At 33.6% G+C, this 14,354-nt stretch overlaps 1 protein-coding gene across 1 annotated transcript; it reads right to left on the reverse strand.

Annotated features, from left to right (window-relative positions):
- Positions 1-10,565: 10,565 nt before the first annotated feature.
- On the reverse strand, positions 10,566-14,267 carry LOC147557745 (uncharacterized). The gene is made up of 3 exons (XM_086658929.1): positions 13,681-14,267; positions 12,890-13,486; positions 10,566-12,501 (listed from the first exon to the last, which is right to left on the reverse strand). The coding sequence occupies exons 1-3, from the start codon at positions 14,265-14,267 to the stop codon at positions 10,566-10,568; spliced, it is 3,120 nt and encodes a 1,039-aa protein (XP_086515055.1).
- Positions 14,268-14,354: the final 87 nt, after the last annotated feature.

Consider the following 14,354-nt stretch of genomic DNA (forward strand, 5'->3'; position numbering starts at 1 on the left):
CTTACAGGTGCATTTATATCCAGCAGCCTACTTCGTTTCAGAGAAATATGGACTGATCTAAAGGATGAGTGGTAACATCATGGACTCTCCCGAGAAGCACCTTATCAGCCCCATTTTCAAACTCACGTTGGTAATCAATTGTTTCCCATATTAATGGGAATTTGTTATGCTATTTCCATTCCTCTCATCTTTATTACCAGTAGGGAGAGAGAAACAAATTATTTGTTTCTCTTAAAAACAGAGGAGATGAGATTTTAGAAATGGAAAGTGTGAGCTGGGATAACCTTCCTTGCTTCTCTTACTTTCTTAGTTTCAAATCAAACAGGAAACTAAAGAGAGAGAGAAAGGGAAAGAATCCTTAAGCGTAATATTTAGAGAAGAGATTTGGAAAGAGAAAGATATGGTTACTTGATTTGAAGATCATGGGATTTCGATTCTTCAACTTGAGATGGAAAGAAACACTGATTTGGGAAGAATCGAAAAGTGTATTTTATTCTAGAGAGAGAGAGGACCGAATCATTCTTCTCTGATTTGTTCTCATCATCTCTGATATATAGAAAACAGGGAAGACAGATTCGGTGGATATTCAGAGAGAAAGAGATACCGACTGGTTTTGATTTTCTTTCTCTCTGATTGACAAAAGATATAGCTGGAGATAAAAAAGAGATAAGAAGGAAAGTGGAAGGATATTTTCGAATTTACAGTGGAGCATTGGCTGGAGAGGGAATCAGACCATCAGGGTATAAAAGCAGAGCTTCGTCAACTGATTGGATATCTCGGTTTGGGGGTCAAGAACATCACCATCTCTAAGCTCAACCTATAGAGAAAATCAGAGAGAGAGAGAGAGAGAGAGAGAGAGAAACACCATTATCATCTACTTTTCTTTGTATTTATTGTTCTTGTTTTAGTGAGAGAAAGTGAGAAACAAAAAAAGTGGCTTGTAGTGAGAGAAAGAGAGAAATCAGAGAGTTTTGAGAAATTTATTTTGGTTTATTATCAATATCAAGATTGGTTTATATTCATTCTCTTTGTTATCTCATTAGTATTAAAACAAAAGTGAATCAATTGTTATTTGTTCATTTGGTGAGAAAAGAAAAAAAAGAAAAGAGAAACAGTAGAAAGAGGAGAATTTAGTTGGAGAAGAAGACCGCGTTTGGTTCGTAGTTGCTACTGGAAAATAATTTTCCATTGACGCTGGAAAATAATTTTCTCCAGAGGAGCGTTTGGCTACCGTGGGAAAATCAGTGAGAAAAGTTCTGTTTTCCTTCCATTTTCTCTTATTCTTCATATTGATTTTAATCTTTGATCATGATTAGCTAAGACTCTTAATCTAGGATTGAGGATGAAACCATATTCGAGCTTTTAGAAACACAAATTATTTGGTTAATTCTTTGAATGTGTTTTAATATTTAAATTGTTTTAATTTGTCAAGTCGATTATCTTTTCACTATCTATGCTTTTAGGTTTGATGTATCGTGCTTAGGTTAAGTCCTTTGACGGTACATACTTATTGATTGATAGATAGTAGTTTAGAAATTCATTTTTTAAATAAGACAATTACAATTTCATGAGTTAAAAACCAATTTTATCGAAAACATCTTCCGGAATTAGGATAGTTCATTATCCGAAGTTCTGAGTTATAAAACGAGAGAGTTAGCCAGTTGATTTCGTGTGTTTAAAAGTGAGTTATTCGGTGGATTCCAAAAACCCTAGGTCATCTCCCCCCATTTGAGTTCCTTGTATCATTATTTATTTTATTATTTTGTTCTTTATTATTTTATCACCAAAATCAAAACCATTTTCAAAACCGTCTTACTTCCAAGTCTTAGAATATGTTTTACTTAGTCTCTGAGGAACGAATCGAACTTACCGGAATTATCACTTGACGCCCGTATACTTGCGGGTGGTGACCTATTTAGGGTAACCTTTCTAGGCCCATCAGAAATCTACAACTAGTAGCTATTGTACTAGCTAACACTTTAATTTGTACCTCTCTCTAATTTTATTTTATCTCATTATTTAATGTTTCGCTCTCTCTAACTTTTGTCCTCTCTCTTTATCTAATGACTGTTTTTGTTTTTGAGAATAGTCTAGTGAGTAGTGACCATTGTACATTCTTTTTCTTTAACTTTTTCTCTCTTTCTAACGTACTTCTCTCTTAATTCTCTCAAAGTAGTTACATCAAATTAACTGTTGTGTACTATTTATACAGATTTCTCTATTGTATAATATCTTCCATATTTGTTTTCTCATTATCTCCTTTTTGGTATCTCATCTCTTACTGAGAAGTGAAGTCAAATCTCATCTCATACCCATATTTTATTGATTTTCTCCTTTCTAAATTTCAATTTCAAGAGTTCAAGTCAAGACAACTTTCTTATTTCTTCAGAATTGACAAATTAGTGAATTACAAGTCTTCCATCACAAAGGTACCCCCTCACTTATTTTTTTATCTTGTATCTTTTTTTTGATGAAAAATTATCTTGTATCTACGATTCTATGTTTTATCGTCTTAAAAGTTACTTTTTCATATGATAATTTTGCAGTAAAATACTTATTTTATATTATTCTTTGTATAACTAAAGTCAATGACACCAAGAAAATACAAGTCCGGGAGTTCGAAGAGACGGGAGAAAATAAAAGAAAACCAATTTATCCAAACACAAAAAGGCGCTCTTGACAAGTTCATTTTTAGAGAACAACCAACTTCAAATGAAGATTTAGTAAATAAAGACGAAAAATTGATTCAAACTCATATACAAGATGAAAATAATATTGATGATCATCAACATGATGAATTTCATTATAGTAGTAATTCTAGTAATAGTTCCGCGAGTGAAGACCTTGATAATGATATTCCCGATGATGTTTTTATGACTTTGAAGAAGAACATTGTGATCCAATTCCGGATAATATATATGATCCTAAAAGTTGGGATACTCTTGAGGGGAAATGGAAATATTTAGTAATTGAAAAAGGTCATATAAGAGATCTATCAATGAAAATTGGGCCCAATGATCGGAATAATTGACTTCTTTATTCTGAATTCTACACTCGGTATTTATCAACCAAGAAAAGCATGATAGAACTTGGCTTGTGTATTCAAACAATGCTGATAAAGTATTTTGTTTTTGTTGGAAACTATTTAAAAGAGGTTTTCGAAAACTCAATTAGCAAATGACGGTACGGAGATTGGCAACATCTTGGTGTGAGACTTACAGAGCATGAGGTTACCACTGAGCATATTGCTAACAATGGCTACATGAATTGAGACGCAGATTAGATTGGAAAAAGTCAGACAATTGATAAAATTGCGCAAAAATGTATTAGAAAGGATAAAGAACGTTGGAGATTATTGTTACAAAGATTAATTTCAATAGTAAAATATCTTTCCAAGTACACTTTGGCTTTCCGTGGAAAAAACACAAGATTGGGCAGGAAACTAATAAAAACTTCGTTGGGCTCGTTGAGATGTTAGCAGAACATGACCCAATTATGGAGGAACACCTCCGTCAGATTCAAAATAATGAGATTCGATGTCATTACTTAAGTAATATAATTCAAAATGAGTTGATACAATTGTTATCAGCTGAAGTCAGAGGTGCAATACTTAAAAATGTTAGAGAAGCTAAATATTTTTCAATTATACTTGATTGTACACCTGATGTGTATAGCCAAGAACATATGACATTGATTTTAAGATGTGTAGATATATCTGCTACTCTTGTGAAAGTGGAAGAATATTTCGTAGAATTTGTTAATGTGAATGACACCACTGGACTTGGATTTTTTCGAACAACTACAAACAACCTTAAAGAATTTAGGTCTTGAGATTGATGACGTGAGAAGACAAGGATATGATAATGGTTCGAATATGAAATGGTGCAAACAAGGAGTACAAAAAAGACTTTTAGATATAAATCCAAGAGCATTTTACACCCCTTGTGGTAGTCATAGTCTTAATTTGACTATTTGTGATATAGCAAACTGTCATGGTAAGGCTAAGGACTTCTTTGGAGTAGTACATCGACTTTATTCTTTATTCGCAAATTCTACAAAGCAGTGCCAGATTTTAAAAGAGAATCTGAAAGGAATTACTCTGAAACCACTATCAACCACGCGTTGAGAAAGTCGTGTTGAAAGTGTCAAAGCGATTATATCACAATCTCTACAACTTAGAGAAGCTTTACTTCAATTATAAGAAAGTGACACCGAGGCAACAACAAGAAGTGAAACACAATCTATAGCAAGACACGAGCTTGGTGATTTCAAGTTTTTATTAGGCATATGTATTTGGTATAGGGTATTGGTGATGGTTAATAAGGTCAGCAAATGTTTGCAATCAAAGGATATTCACATAGATGTTGTTATTACACTTGTAAAAGGTTTAATTACTTCGTTCAAAAAGTATAGAGAAACTAGATTTGAAGAGGCTATGATCGATGCTACGAGAATGGTTGATGAGTTGGATGTTGATCCAGTGTTTCCCGAGAGGCGTGTAATTCGTCGAAGAAGACATTTTAATGAGACCGGTGAGAGATCGTCGCAAATGATTCCGCAATTTGGTAAGGAATATTTCAAAGTTCATTATTTCATTTTATTAGTTTATAAAGTTATTGGTACATTGGAAAGAAAGTTCGAACAATATCAAGAACATGAGAAAATATTTGGTTTTTTGTTGAGACTGGAAAAGTTAAATGGATATGATGTGAAAGTTTCTTGTGAGGATCTTGCAAAGAGTGTAAGAAAAGATGACCATTTTGACGTTGAAGGGGACAAATTATTTGTCGAGTTAAAACTCTTGCAAGATGTTTTCCCAACTGACATTACAAAAGCCGATGAGTATTGAATTTCTTGAAGAAAATGAATTGTTTTCCAGCTGCTAGTATTGATGATAAGATTTTGTTAACTATACCAGTGATTGTTTCATCAACACAAAGAAGCTTCTCAAAATTAAAAAAATCGAAATCATACTTGAGATCGACTATGTTACAAGACAGACTAAATGGGTTAGCTTTGCTCACTATGTGGATTTTTGGACAATATCAATTATGAAGATTTGATATATGATTTTGTTTCACAAAATGCAAGAAGAAAATTTTTTAAGTAAAAATTGTTGCATAGAGTCAAGGGATTACATAATTGAATAGATGATGAAGATACGAAGTTGTTAATTTTCTTTTTCTATCAATTTTTTGCTATGTTTGCTTTGTAGTTTGAATTTATCTAAAATAAGATATTTCGTTTAAATAAAATGTCTAAAAATTTCTTTTCATTTTTTACTTGTGGATTTATTCAATTTATCGATTATAGTACGGAGGCCCCCTACTAAAGTTTCGCATCGGGACCCCAAATTTTCGACCACGCCACTGTCTCCAAGACCATACTATCCCACCTCCACTAATCGACCACTATTCTCGCAACTTTACCAAAGACACCCTCATTTAATTTCACCGCAATCATCATTGCTACAATTATCATAGTTTATTTCATTTTTTTTTTCTATGTGTCATACATAACACATTATGTATAAAAAATGTTTCTTCGACCACCACCGCCTCCACCACCATCATACCTCCACCACTACCACCACCGCCATTACTATCAATAAATTATGAAATTTTAACAATAAATAACACGTTATTTATAAAACAAAACAAGAATCAATAAACAGAAAACATTGTAACTTTGACATCTAGACATACTTTAACTATACTAAATGTGTTTTGTTGTAGAAATATACGTAATTGATACTAAACGTGTATATTGCGAAACAGATAGTAAATTTAAAATCAATCAAAAAAATCTTAGAAAAAACAGAAAAAGAATGTTGGTGATTGGTTTTCAAAAGTGGGTTTTTTCTTACATAAAAGATTATAATGGGTATTATAATTAAATAGAAATGATAGAGATCTGTTTTTTCTATAGAGATGGGTCAATTTGAACTAAATATCCATTATAATTATTATTCTGGGTTAAAATCCTATATTAATATTAGGGTGGACTAAATGTGTGTTTAGGTGTAGATTTTTGGACTAAGAACCCAAAAATTATTAGTTTAAGTTTCATGGAAAGTGGGATACGGTGGTGTATTATTGTGGCCATGAGTTGGGTCAATGACATTAGTGGTAAATAAGTGGATTAAGAAGACTTATTTCATTGGTTATAGTATTACCCTAACAAGAGTGTGAATGCAAGCTGTATTCTTTCCCAATCTAATTCACACATACCAAATCTGATTCTCCCGCTCTTTCATATCCACCGTCAACAGCTCGAGCTCATACCTCACGGTCATCGTTAAAATGTTGCTTATATCCTAGTTCTTATTTCCCTCCAAAATTTCCGCCACTTTAAAAAAAATTATGAATGTATTTCGCTTTTCTCTAAAGCACTTTTTGTCCTTTTTACCATTATTTTTGTTTTTTTTTAGTGTTTTTTCCTAATCTTTTGCCGTTATGTTTTCTGTTTTTATGTTTCTGGAGCATTTTTTTTATACTATCTTGTTATTTTGTTATTTTTTTTGTTTCTCATAGTTTTTTACTAAAGTATTGTAAAAATCAATTTTCAAACAAACTCAAACACCCATTCGAATCAATTGTTTGTTCTTTATTTTTTAAAAATATTTATTGACTTATTTTTATGTTGTTTTGGTTTTTCTCAAAAAAAAAAATGCAAATAGTTGCTTGTAGAAAACAAATAGTTGATTGGGTTCCTACCTATTTGACCCCTAAACACTCTTCTTTATCTATCAAATAATAGTTTATATTAGACAAACTGCTGTTTTCTTAATCATATTTTCCATTTTTGTTGTGTTACATGTTTGTTCCATTGACCCAACTATTTGTCTATCATACTATAGCTTGTCTAAAACAAGCACTAGTTTGTTTCAAATAAAAATTTGTTTGTTCGAGACAAACAATTGTTTGGAAAGCAAATCTGATTTCCAAAACATAAAAAACATTACCATAGATCAAAACATATAAAAAGAGTACATTGAAACTGATAAAAATATATATATATAAAACATCAAAGTAGATCGATCATCATATTGATGAACCAAAACAAACCAGAAACTTGATCATACATTAATCAATCATCAAAATCTGATCGGAAGCAATTTGAAAAACCAAAAAATCCTAAATCAAAGCAAACTAGATCAATAACCACAACCACAGATAAGGAATAAAAAAATAGAGAAAAAGAAGTTATAATATTTTAAACTGATCTATTGTTTTGAACTGATAAAAAATTGTTGTATAAAACTAAAAGCAAATTGAAAAACACAAAACACAAACCAATAGAAGAAACCAGATAAAAAACAAACAAAAAATCGATCTAATGTTTTCAATCAATTTATCCCACGAAATTTAAAAGTTGTGGATAAGCAGCTTTTCACTTATTTTTTAAGTGCTTTTAAAAGCTGTCGTTTGGTTTTCTACAAACAACTATTTGGTTTGGTTTAGGTTAAGATGACGTTAAAGAATAGATGAACTTAGGCCCCTAAGATGACGTTAAGGCCATGTTTGGCGCGCGGGAATGGCGTGGGAATGGAATGTGATTCTCGGGAATCATATTCCAGATCATTGTTTGGCTTGCGGGAATGGTGTGGACCCGGGAATGTGATTCCCTCAAAAAGCGGTAATAGCAAACCCAAGGGGGGAGGTGGATTTGTGATTCCCATTCCCTCGGAATCACATATATTAATATTTATTGACAAATATATCCGTAACAAAATATTGAATTACCAATTTTATTTTTTTCTAGGATCTGGTATTAATAAGTACTATTTATGTTTATGGACAAAATTTTATTTTAGATAAATTTTTATGAAGACATTTATTTCTTATCTTTAATTCTAACCCTTTGATGTATCGTGTTATTATTTCATATCAACGAATTTGAAAAAATAATACTGATATTAATCTATATAACAAAGTTGATGTGTATATTTTATGCAAAAAAAAAAAGTTGATATGTATTTTATGTAGTTTAAGTAAGGGTAAAAGTCTTTCACCAAAAAAAAAAAGTAAGGGTAAAAGTGAACTTGTACAAATATTTACATTCATATTCATCTACGAACCAAACACCTAATTAAGAATATGCCAGGGATCAAATTCTCATTCCTGGTCAAACCAAACATCAAACTACAGTAATCTGATTCTCCTTAATCACATTCCATCCCCGCGCGCCAAGCATGGCCTAAAGGTCTCTAATATGGCCTCTTAGAGCATTTCCAATGCAAAACTAAAAAAAAAAAACTCTAATTGACTTATGTGTTGAGTCTCAATTGAGATTCTCTTTCCTATGTGGCTAACTCAAGTGTCTCTAATTCAAGTCCCTCTCCAATGCAACACTCTAAAAAACTCTAATAGAGACACATGTCACACATACATTTAATAGGAAAAAGTGGTTGAGAAAGAAAGACTTTTTATTGATCCAAAAATTAAATTTGATGACTATGACACTTAAGACTCTCAAAAGAGATCTCAAAAATAGAGTTTATAGTTGAGACATCTTAAAACTTAGGGGGGGATGGGGAGGGGGTAGTGGTTGGGGACATTGGTGGACATGGCCATGTCCACCAATGTTTGTGTTATTGAATAGGGACATTTGAAATGTCCTTAAATGTCTGTGTTATTCGTTTGGGACATTTCAAATGTCCTGAAACGTCCGTGTTATTCTTTTAAGACATTTCAAATGTTCCTCAAAGTCTATGTTATTGATTTGGGACATAATTTTTCCAGACATTTGAAAACATTTTGTCTCACAGACATTTTAGGGAGTTTGTGAAGGATTTGTGGTGACTTTTGGCCCAAAAAAGTAAAAACTCAACTCTCTGGTTCAGTTCGTCTAGGGCAAAATGGGGTCGAGCTTCTCCATTGTTAGGGTTCTTCAGTTCATCTAACAGGTAAGTAACACAAAAATCTTCCTTTTCTTGTTTGAAATCCTCCATATGTTTGATTGTGATGAAAATTTTAGATTTTTTGGCTTAGATTTATGTAGTTGAAGAACAAAAGAATATGGGTTTGAAGTTTTATAGTTCATATTTCTGGTTTTGGTTATGACTCAACAACTAAGAGGTTCACCGCCGATGAAGAAATATGGGATAATTATTTGAAGGTCTGAATATGTTTATTTACTTGAGAATTCACATTCTTTATATTTGGTATCCACACTAATAAAATATTTTTTGGTGATTTTCTAGTCTCATCCAAAGCATATATGGATGAAAGAGGCATGTGATGACTATGAAGATATATGCATCGTGGTTGGAAATAAAAATTGCTAGTGGAAAAGGAGCAATAGGTCTACACTTTGAAGAAAACGATGCAAGAACCTATCAAGATAGTCAAAGTACTCATGGAGGTTCAACACCGGTTGATTGTGAATTTGATGATGATGGTAATCTTTTCATATATGATAATGTTTCTTCATTCCAGGGAGAGCATGAAGCTCCACAAGGACCAACAAGTTCCAATGTTGCATGTGAGGCTACCATTTCAAACGCTCCTACTACACGGACTAGAAAAAGGTCAAGGAAAGATATCGAACAAAGTAGTCTTATGGACAAAGATGTCATTGAAAATTTATCAAGTGGAGTGGTATCGGTTGCAACTAATCTAGAGGCAATACGTGTTCTCATGGAAGAAAGGGTTGAAAGGGTTGAAAGGGTTAGGAAAGAAAAGGAGAAGAAAACTACTTTCTTGGATACTATATTGAAAATATCTGACTTATCTACTGACGATAAGTTTAAGTTAGTACAGTTGCTTGACACTAAAGGGAAACAAGAGATGTTTAAACTCTTAGCACCGGAGGAAAGGAAGAATTGGATTTCTACAAAGCTCCATTAGTAAAAAGTGTGCTTAAATACTTTGGTTTTTTGTCGTAGTGACGTCTTTTGGAATGATCTTGTCACTTGAACTTGTTAACTTGTTATATATGACTTATGTTTGAGTCTTTTGGTTAGAAACATTTACATGATCTTTTTTGTGAAGTAACTTTTATGTGTATTTTTGTAAGTTGTTGAAAGAAATGTAGTCGAGAGGATATTTGGTGTGTTTAAATCTCGATTTACAATATTCAAGTCCGCACCTCCATTTCTGTTTAAGACCCAAACAGAGATAGTGCTAGCATGTGCATGATTGCACAATTTTCTTCGCAAATAATTTCGTACTGATGAATTTCCTCCAGAAGATGAAGAAATCAACCGTATTCAGTTCCCTTGCCAGTTTCAAATGATGGAATTGATACTGGCTTGGTTTATCAATCTCAACAACGACAACGTGAAGTAGCTAATGAATGGCGAGATAGTTTGTGTAATCATATGTGGGCAGATGTTGAACGAGAAAACTAACTTAACGTGTATGAATTATTTTTATTTTGTTTGAACAATGTATTCTTATTTTGTCAAAACTATTTTATCATAACACTAGCTTAACGTGTATGAACTATGTTTATTTTGTTTGAACTATGTTTATTTTGTTTGAACTATGTTTATTTTAAGACTAGTGAGTAATATATGCTTAATTTTTTTTTTTATGAGAATAGGCTATTGCCAAACTTTATTAGCTACTAGAGCAAATATTCATATTGACTAAATCTGTCGCCAATTGACTTACAATGGATTTGGGAGTATCATAAATCTCCACAGTCTGATTTAGATCAACATTAAAGTAATCTTTTGCTAACAAGTGTGCTACCATATTTGCTTCACGAGGACAATATTGGAAGGTACTACTCCAGAGATTACATACTTCACTTTGAATTTCCATAATGATCGCTCTAATTTTCCATGAAGACTCCTCCAAATTTTTTGAACAAGCATGGATCACATTTATCGCATCACCTTCCATTACACATTCATACTCCGGGAGCTCCATTGCCAAAGAGACCGCCAACCTAGCAGCTCTAGCTTCGGCTTCCATAGCTGATGTTGCTCGCCAACTTTGAACCATTGCCATAACAAATACTCCCCCACTGTTTCGACAGACTGCTACCCCTACCGCTCGACCACAAAAAAATGATGCATCAAAGTTAATCTTCAACTTGTCTAGTTGTGGTGGATCCCAAAAGCGATGAACCAATTGAGGAATTGGGCCTGACCTGTTATCTGAGTTGAATTCAGTACCTGAGAACTCTTGCAACATGATTTGTGCCTCTTGAATGATTCGGTAAATGTGTGTTTTAATGTCCTCAAATGTGCATTTATTTCTGGCTTTCCACAAGCACCATGCCACATATATTCTTAAATCAATGATATCACTTTCTTCATCTTCCACCAACCATTTACATACCAGTGATTTGAAATTTTCATCTCCATCTACCCTTAAATGTAAAGGGTAACTCATCCATAACTCCCTCGATACTTTACATTTTCGGAACAAATGATCTATATCTTCCTCTGTTTCTTTGCACATTGCACACACTTTTGAGACTTCTGGGTTAAATTTCAAAGCTCTCGATTTTGTAGGTAGAGCATTATGCAATACTCTCCATACAAATGTTTGGACTCTCGGCATCCAATGGTTTTTATCCCATAATTTCTTCCATGTCAAACCATGTGGTAATTCATTGGTTGATGAGGAACTCGGTGCTGCTCTAGATATTGAAGTATATAATGATTTCGTAGTAAAATTCCCCTTTTCCGTGTGTACCCATATCAATTTATCTTCCATACCCATGTTATTCAAAGGAATCTGAAGTATTGCTTTAGTCGATAGATCATCAAAAATATTATTTATGAGTCTCGCATTCCATTGCCCTTCTGCGTTTAATAGATCCTTCACATAGAAAATGTTCGACATATCCACCTCCTCTGACTTCTTGTTTGGCTTGAATCCCCTTAGGTGTGGTACCCATGGGTCATCCCAAACTCTTGATGAACTTCCATTACCAATCATAAAACAAACTCCTTCTTTTAAATATTGTCGCATCTCCATTAGACCCTTCCAAGTAGGTGTAGTAGCCGATTTTATCTCATAATTCCAGAAAGATTGTGATTTTAGGTATTTTGCTTGTAAAAGTTTTACCCACAATGAATTTGGTTCTGTTAAAAATCTCCAAGTAAGTTTACCTATCATCGATTTATTAACCATACCCATATCACGAATGCCCAATCCTCCATTTTTCTTACTTGCTTGCATTTTTTTCCAATTAACATAGTGCATTTTTGTCTTCTCAATACTATGTCCCCACCAAAAATTTCTTTGATATTTCTCAATACTTTCAACCATTCCCTTTGGCACAATATTTGTAGTAAGGAAATATATCGGAATAGAAGCTAATTCGCTCTTTAGTAATACTGTTCTTCCTGCATGAGATAGTGAACTTCTTTTCCATCCTGATAATTTTTTCTCAATTTTATTGAGAATAAAATCATAAGATGTAATTTTATGCTTCGGCTTTAGTAGATAATTACCCAAATATAAATCATCCTTCTTCATCTCTTTCACACCTAGTAAGTCCAAGATCTTTTTCTTTTTCTCGACATCACAATTAGGGCTAAATTGAATTGAGGACTTTTTGATAATTTATCAATTGTCCCGAACATCTTGCATAAGAATTTAAGATACTTTTCAATTGTTCCACATTGAACTCTGATGCTTTCCCGAAGAAGAACAAATCATCGGCAAACATGAGATGACTCACACTTAGTGCATATCTATTAACCCGAAATCCATCATAAAGACCATTGTTCTTATCTTGACTTACTAATTTAGTAAGCATTTCTGAGCAAAGTATGAATAAATACGGGCTCAAAGGGCATCCTTGTCGAAGACCTCTTTTACTATAAAGATTTCATTTCGGACGCCCATTTAGTAATAGGGAAAAAGAAGCTGTAGAGACACAATTCATTATTAGTAAGTGAGAGTTTTCTATAATCCCATACCTCTTTAGGACTTCGCTCAAAAAATTCCAATCCACCCTATCATACGCTTTCGCCATGTCAACTTTGAGTGCAAATGCTCCTTCTTTAGCTGTAGTGTTAGCAATAGAGTGAAAAATTTCTTGTGCCACAATTATATTATCCGAGATTTGGCGGCCTGGTACAAATGCATTTTGAATCGGAGAAATCAATTTGTCCATAATTGGTCGAAGCCGATTTGTCAAAATCTTTGTTACTATGCGATACAACACATTACATAAGGAGATAGGCCGATAGTCTATTGGAGATTCTGGAGCCTGCTTTTTGGGAATCAATGCTATAAACGTATGATTTTGTTTACCTGGAAGTATTCCCGTTTCAAAAATATTTTTAATCTGGTCAGTAACTTCATCTCCAATAACTGTCCTACATCGTTTATAAAAAATGGTAAAAAATCCATCAGGTCCAGGCGCCTTACAGGATTTCATCCCCTTTATTATTTGCCATATTTCTTCCTTTGTTGGTATAACACTTAGCATCTGATTTTCTATTGTCGAGAGAGGCCGATCTGATAATTCTATAACTTCTGGAAATTCCGTTGTATATTCCGCTCTTGATGCCCTGTAAAATGAGTCAAAAAAGTATTAGTAATTATAGTTGGGTCCGAAGACCAACTATGATCTGCCAGTTTTACCGCATTTATATTATTTTTCCTTCTTCTGTTCAAAACCGATAAATGGAAAAATCCGGTGTTTCTATCATTCTCCTCCACCCAATGTTTTTTCGCTCTCTGTCTCCAAAAGATCTCTTCTTACTTTCTCAACTCCTCCAGTTTATGGGTAGCTTGTTTTTCTAGTTCAATCATCTCCTCTGAAGGAGACTGATTTTGCACTTCCAACAACTCCTCTTCGGCAATCTTAATTCGCTCAAACAGCTGGCCTACCCTTTCCTTGCTCCAAATTGATAATTTACTAGCTAATTGTAACAGTTTATCAATAAAATTACCGCTAGATTGTTCCCAACCTGTTTGCATAATCTCATCAAACTCCTCATGCACAGTCCAGTGTGCCTCGAATCGGAATGGTAAAGTACCTTTTATTCTTGCTTGTACTGTATTTAATATAATCGGAGCATGATCACTATTGAACCTAGGTAGATGTTTGACTAACGCACCCGGAAAGCGAAGTCTCCATTCCGGACTGACTAGTACGCGATCCAATCTTTCTCGAATATGGTGTTCTAGACCTCTTCCATTCACCCAAGTATAAGCCGGACCTGAATACCCAACATCGATCAAATTACAATCTTCAATCATGCTTCTAAATTTTTCGGCACCTCTTTTATTAAAACCTTTTCCACCCCATTTTTCTTCCTCCATTGCTATAGCATTAAAATCTCCCATTACACACCACGGTTCACTCACCTTCGTCCCAAAATCTCGTAGGAAGTCCCAAAATTGATTTCTATCAATTGGGTTTGGAGGTCCATA

This window comes from Eschscholzia californica, unplaced genomic scaffold, assembly GCF_041429995.1.
Source record: "Eschscholzia californica isolate CP2 unplaced genomic scaffold, dmEscCali1.0.p SCAF_2, whole genome shotgun sequence".
Classification (NCBI taxonomy): Eukaryota; Viridiplantae; Streptophyta; class Magnoliopsida; order Ranunculales; family Papaveraceae; genus Eschscholzia; species Eschscholzia californica.

Bases quoted from the DNA above. Each gene is read 5' to 3' on its own strand.
- LOC147557745 (XM_086658929.1), bottom strand. From the start codon at position 14,267: ATGGGAGATTTTAATGCTATAGCAATGGAGGAAGAAAAATGGGGTGGA. The intron at 13,487-13,680 runs GTAAGAAGAGAT...CTCATTTTACAG, and splicing joins AAACTGGAGGAGTTGAGAAA to GGCATCAAGAGCGGAATATA. The intron at 12,502-12,889 runs GTATGGGATTAT...AATTCAATTTAG, and splicing joins TTGAGCGAAGTCCTAAAGAG to CCCTAATTGTGATGTCGAGA.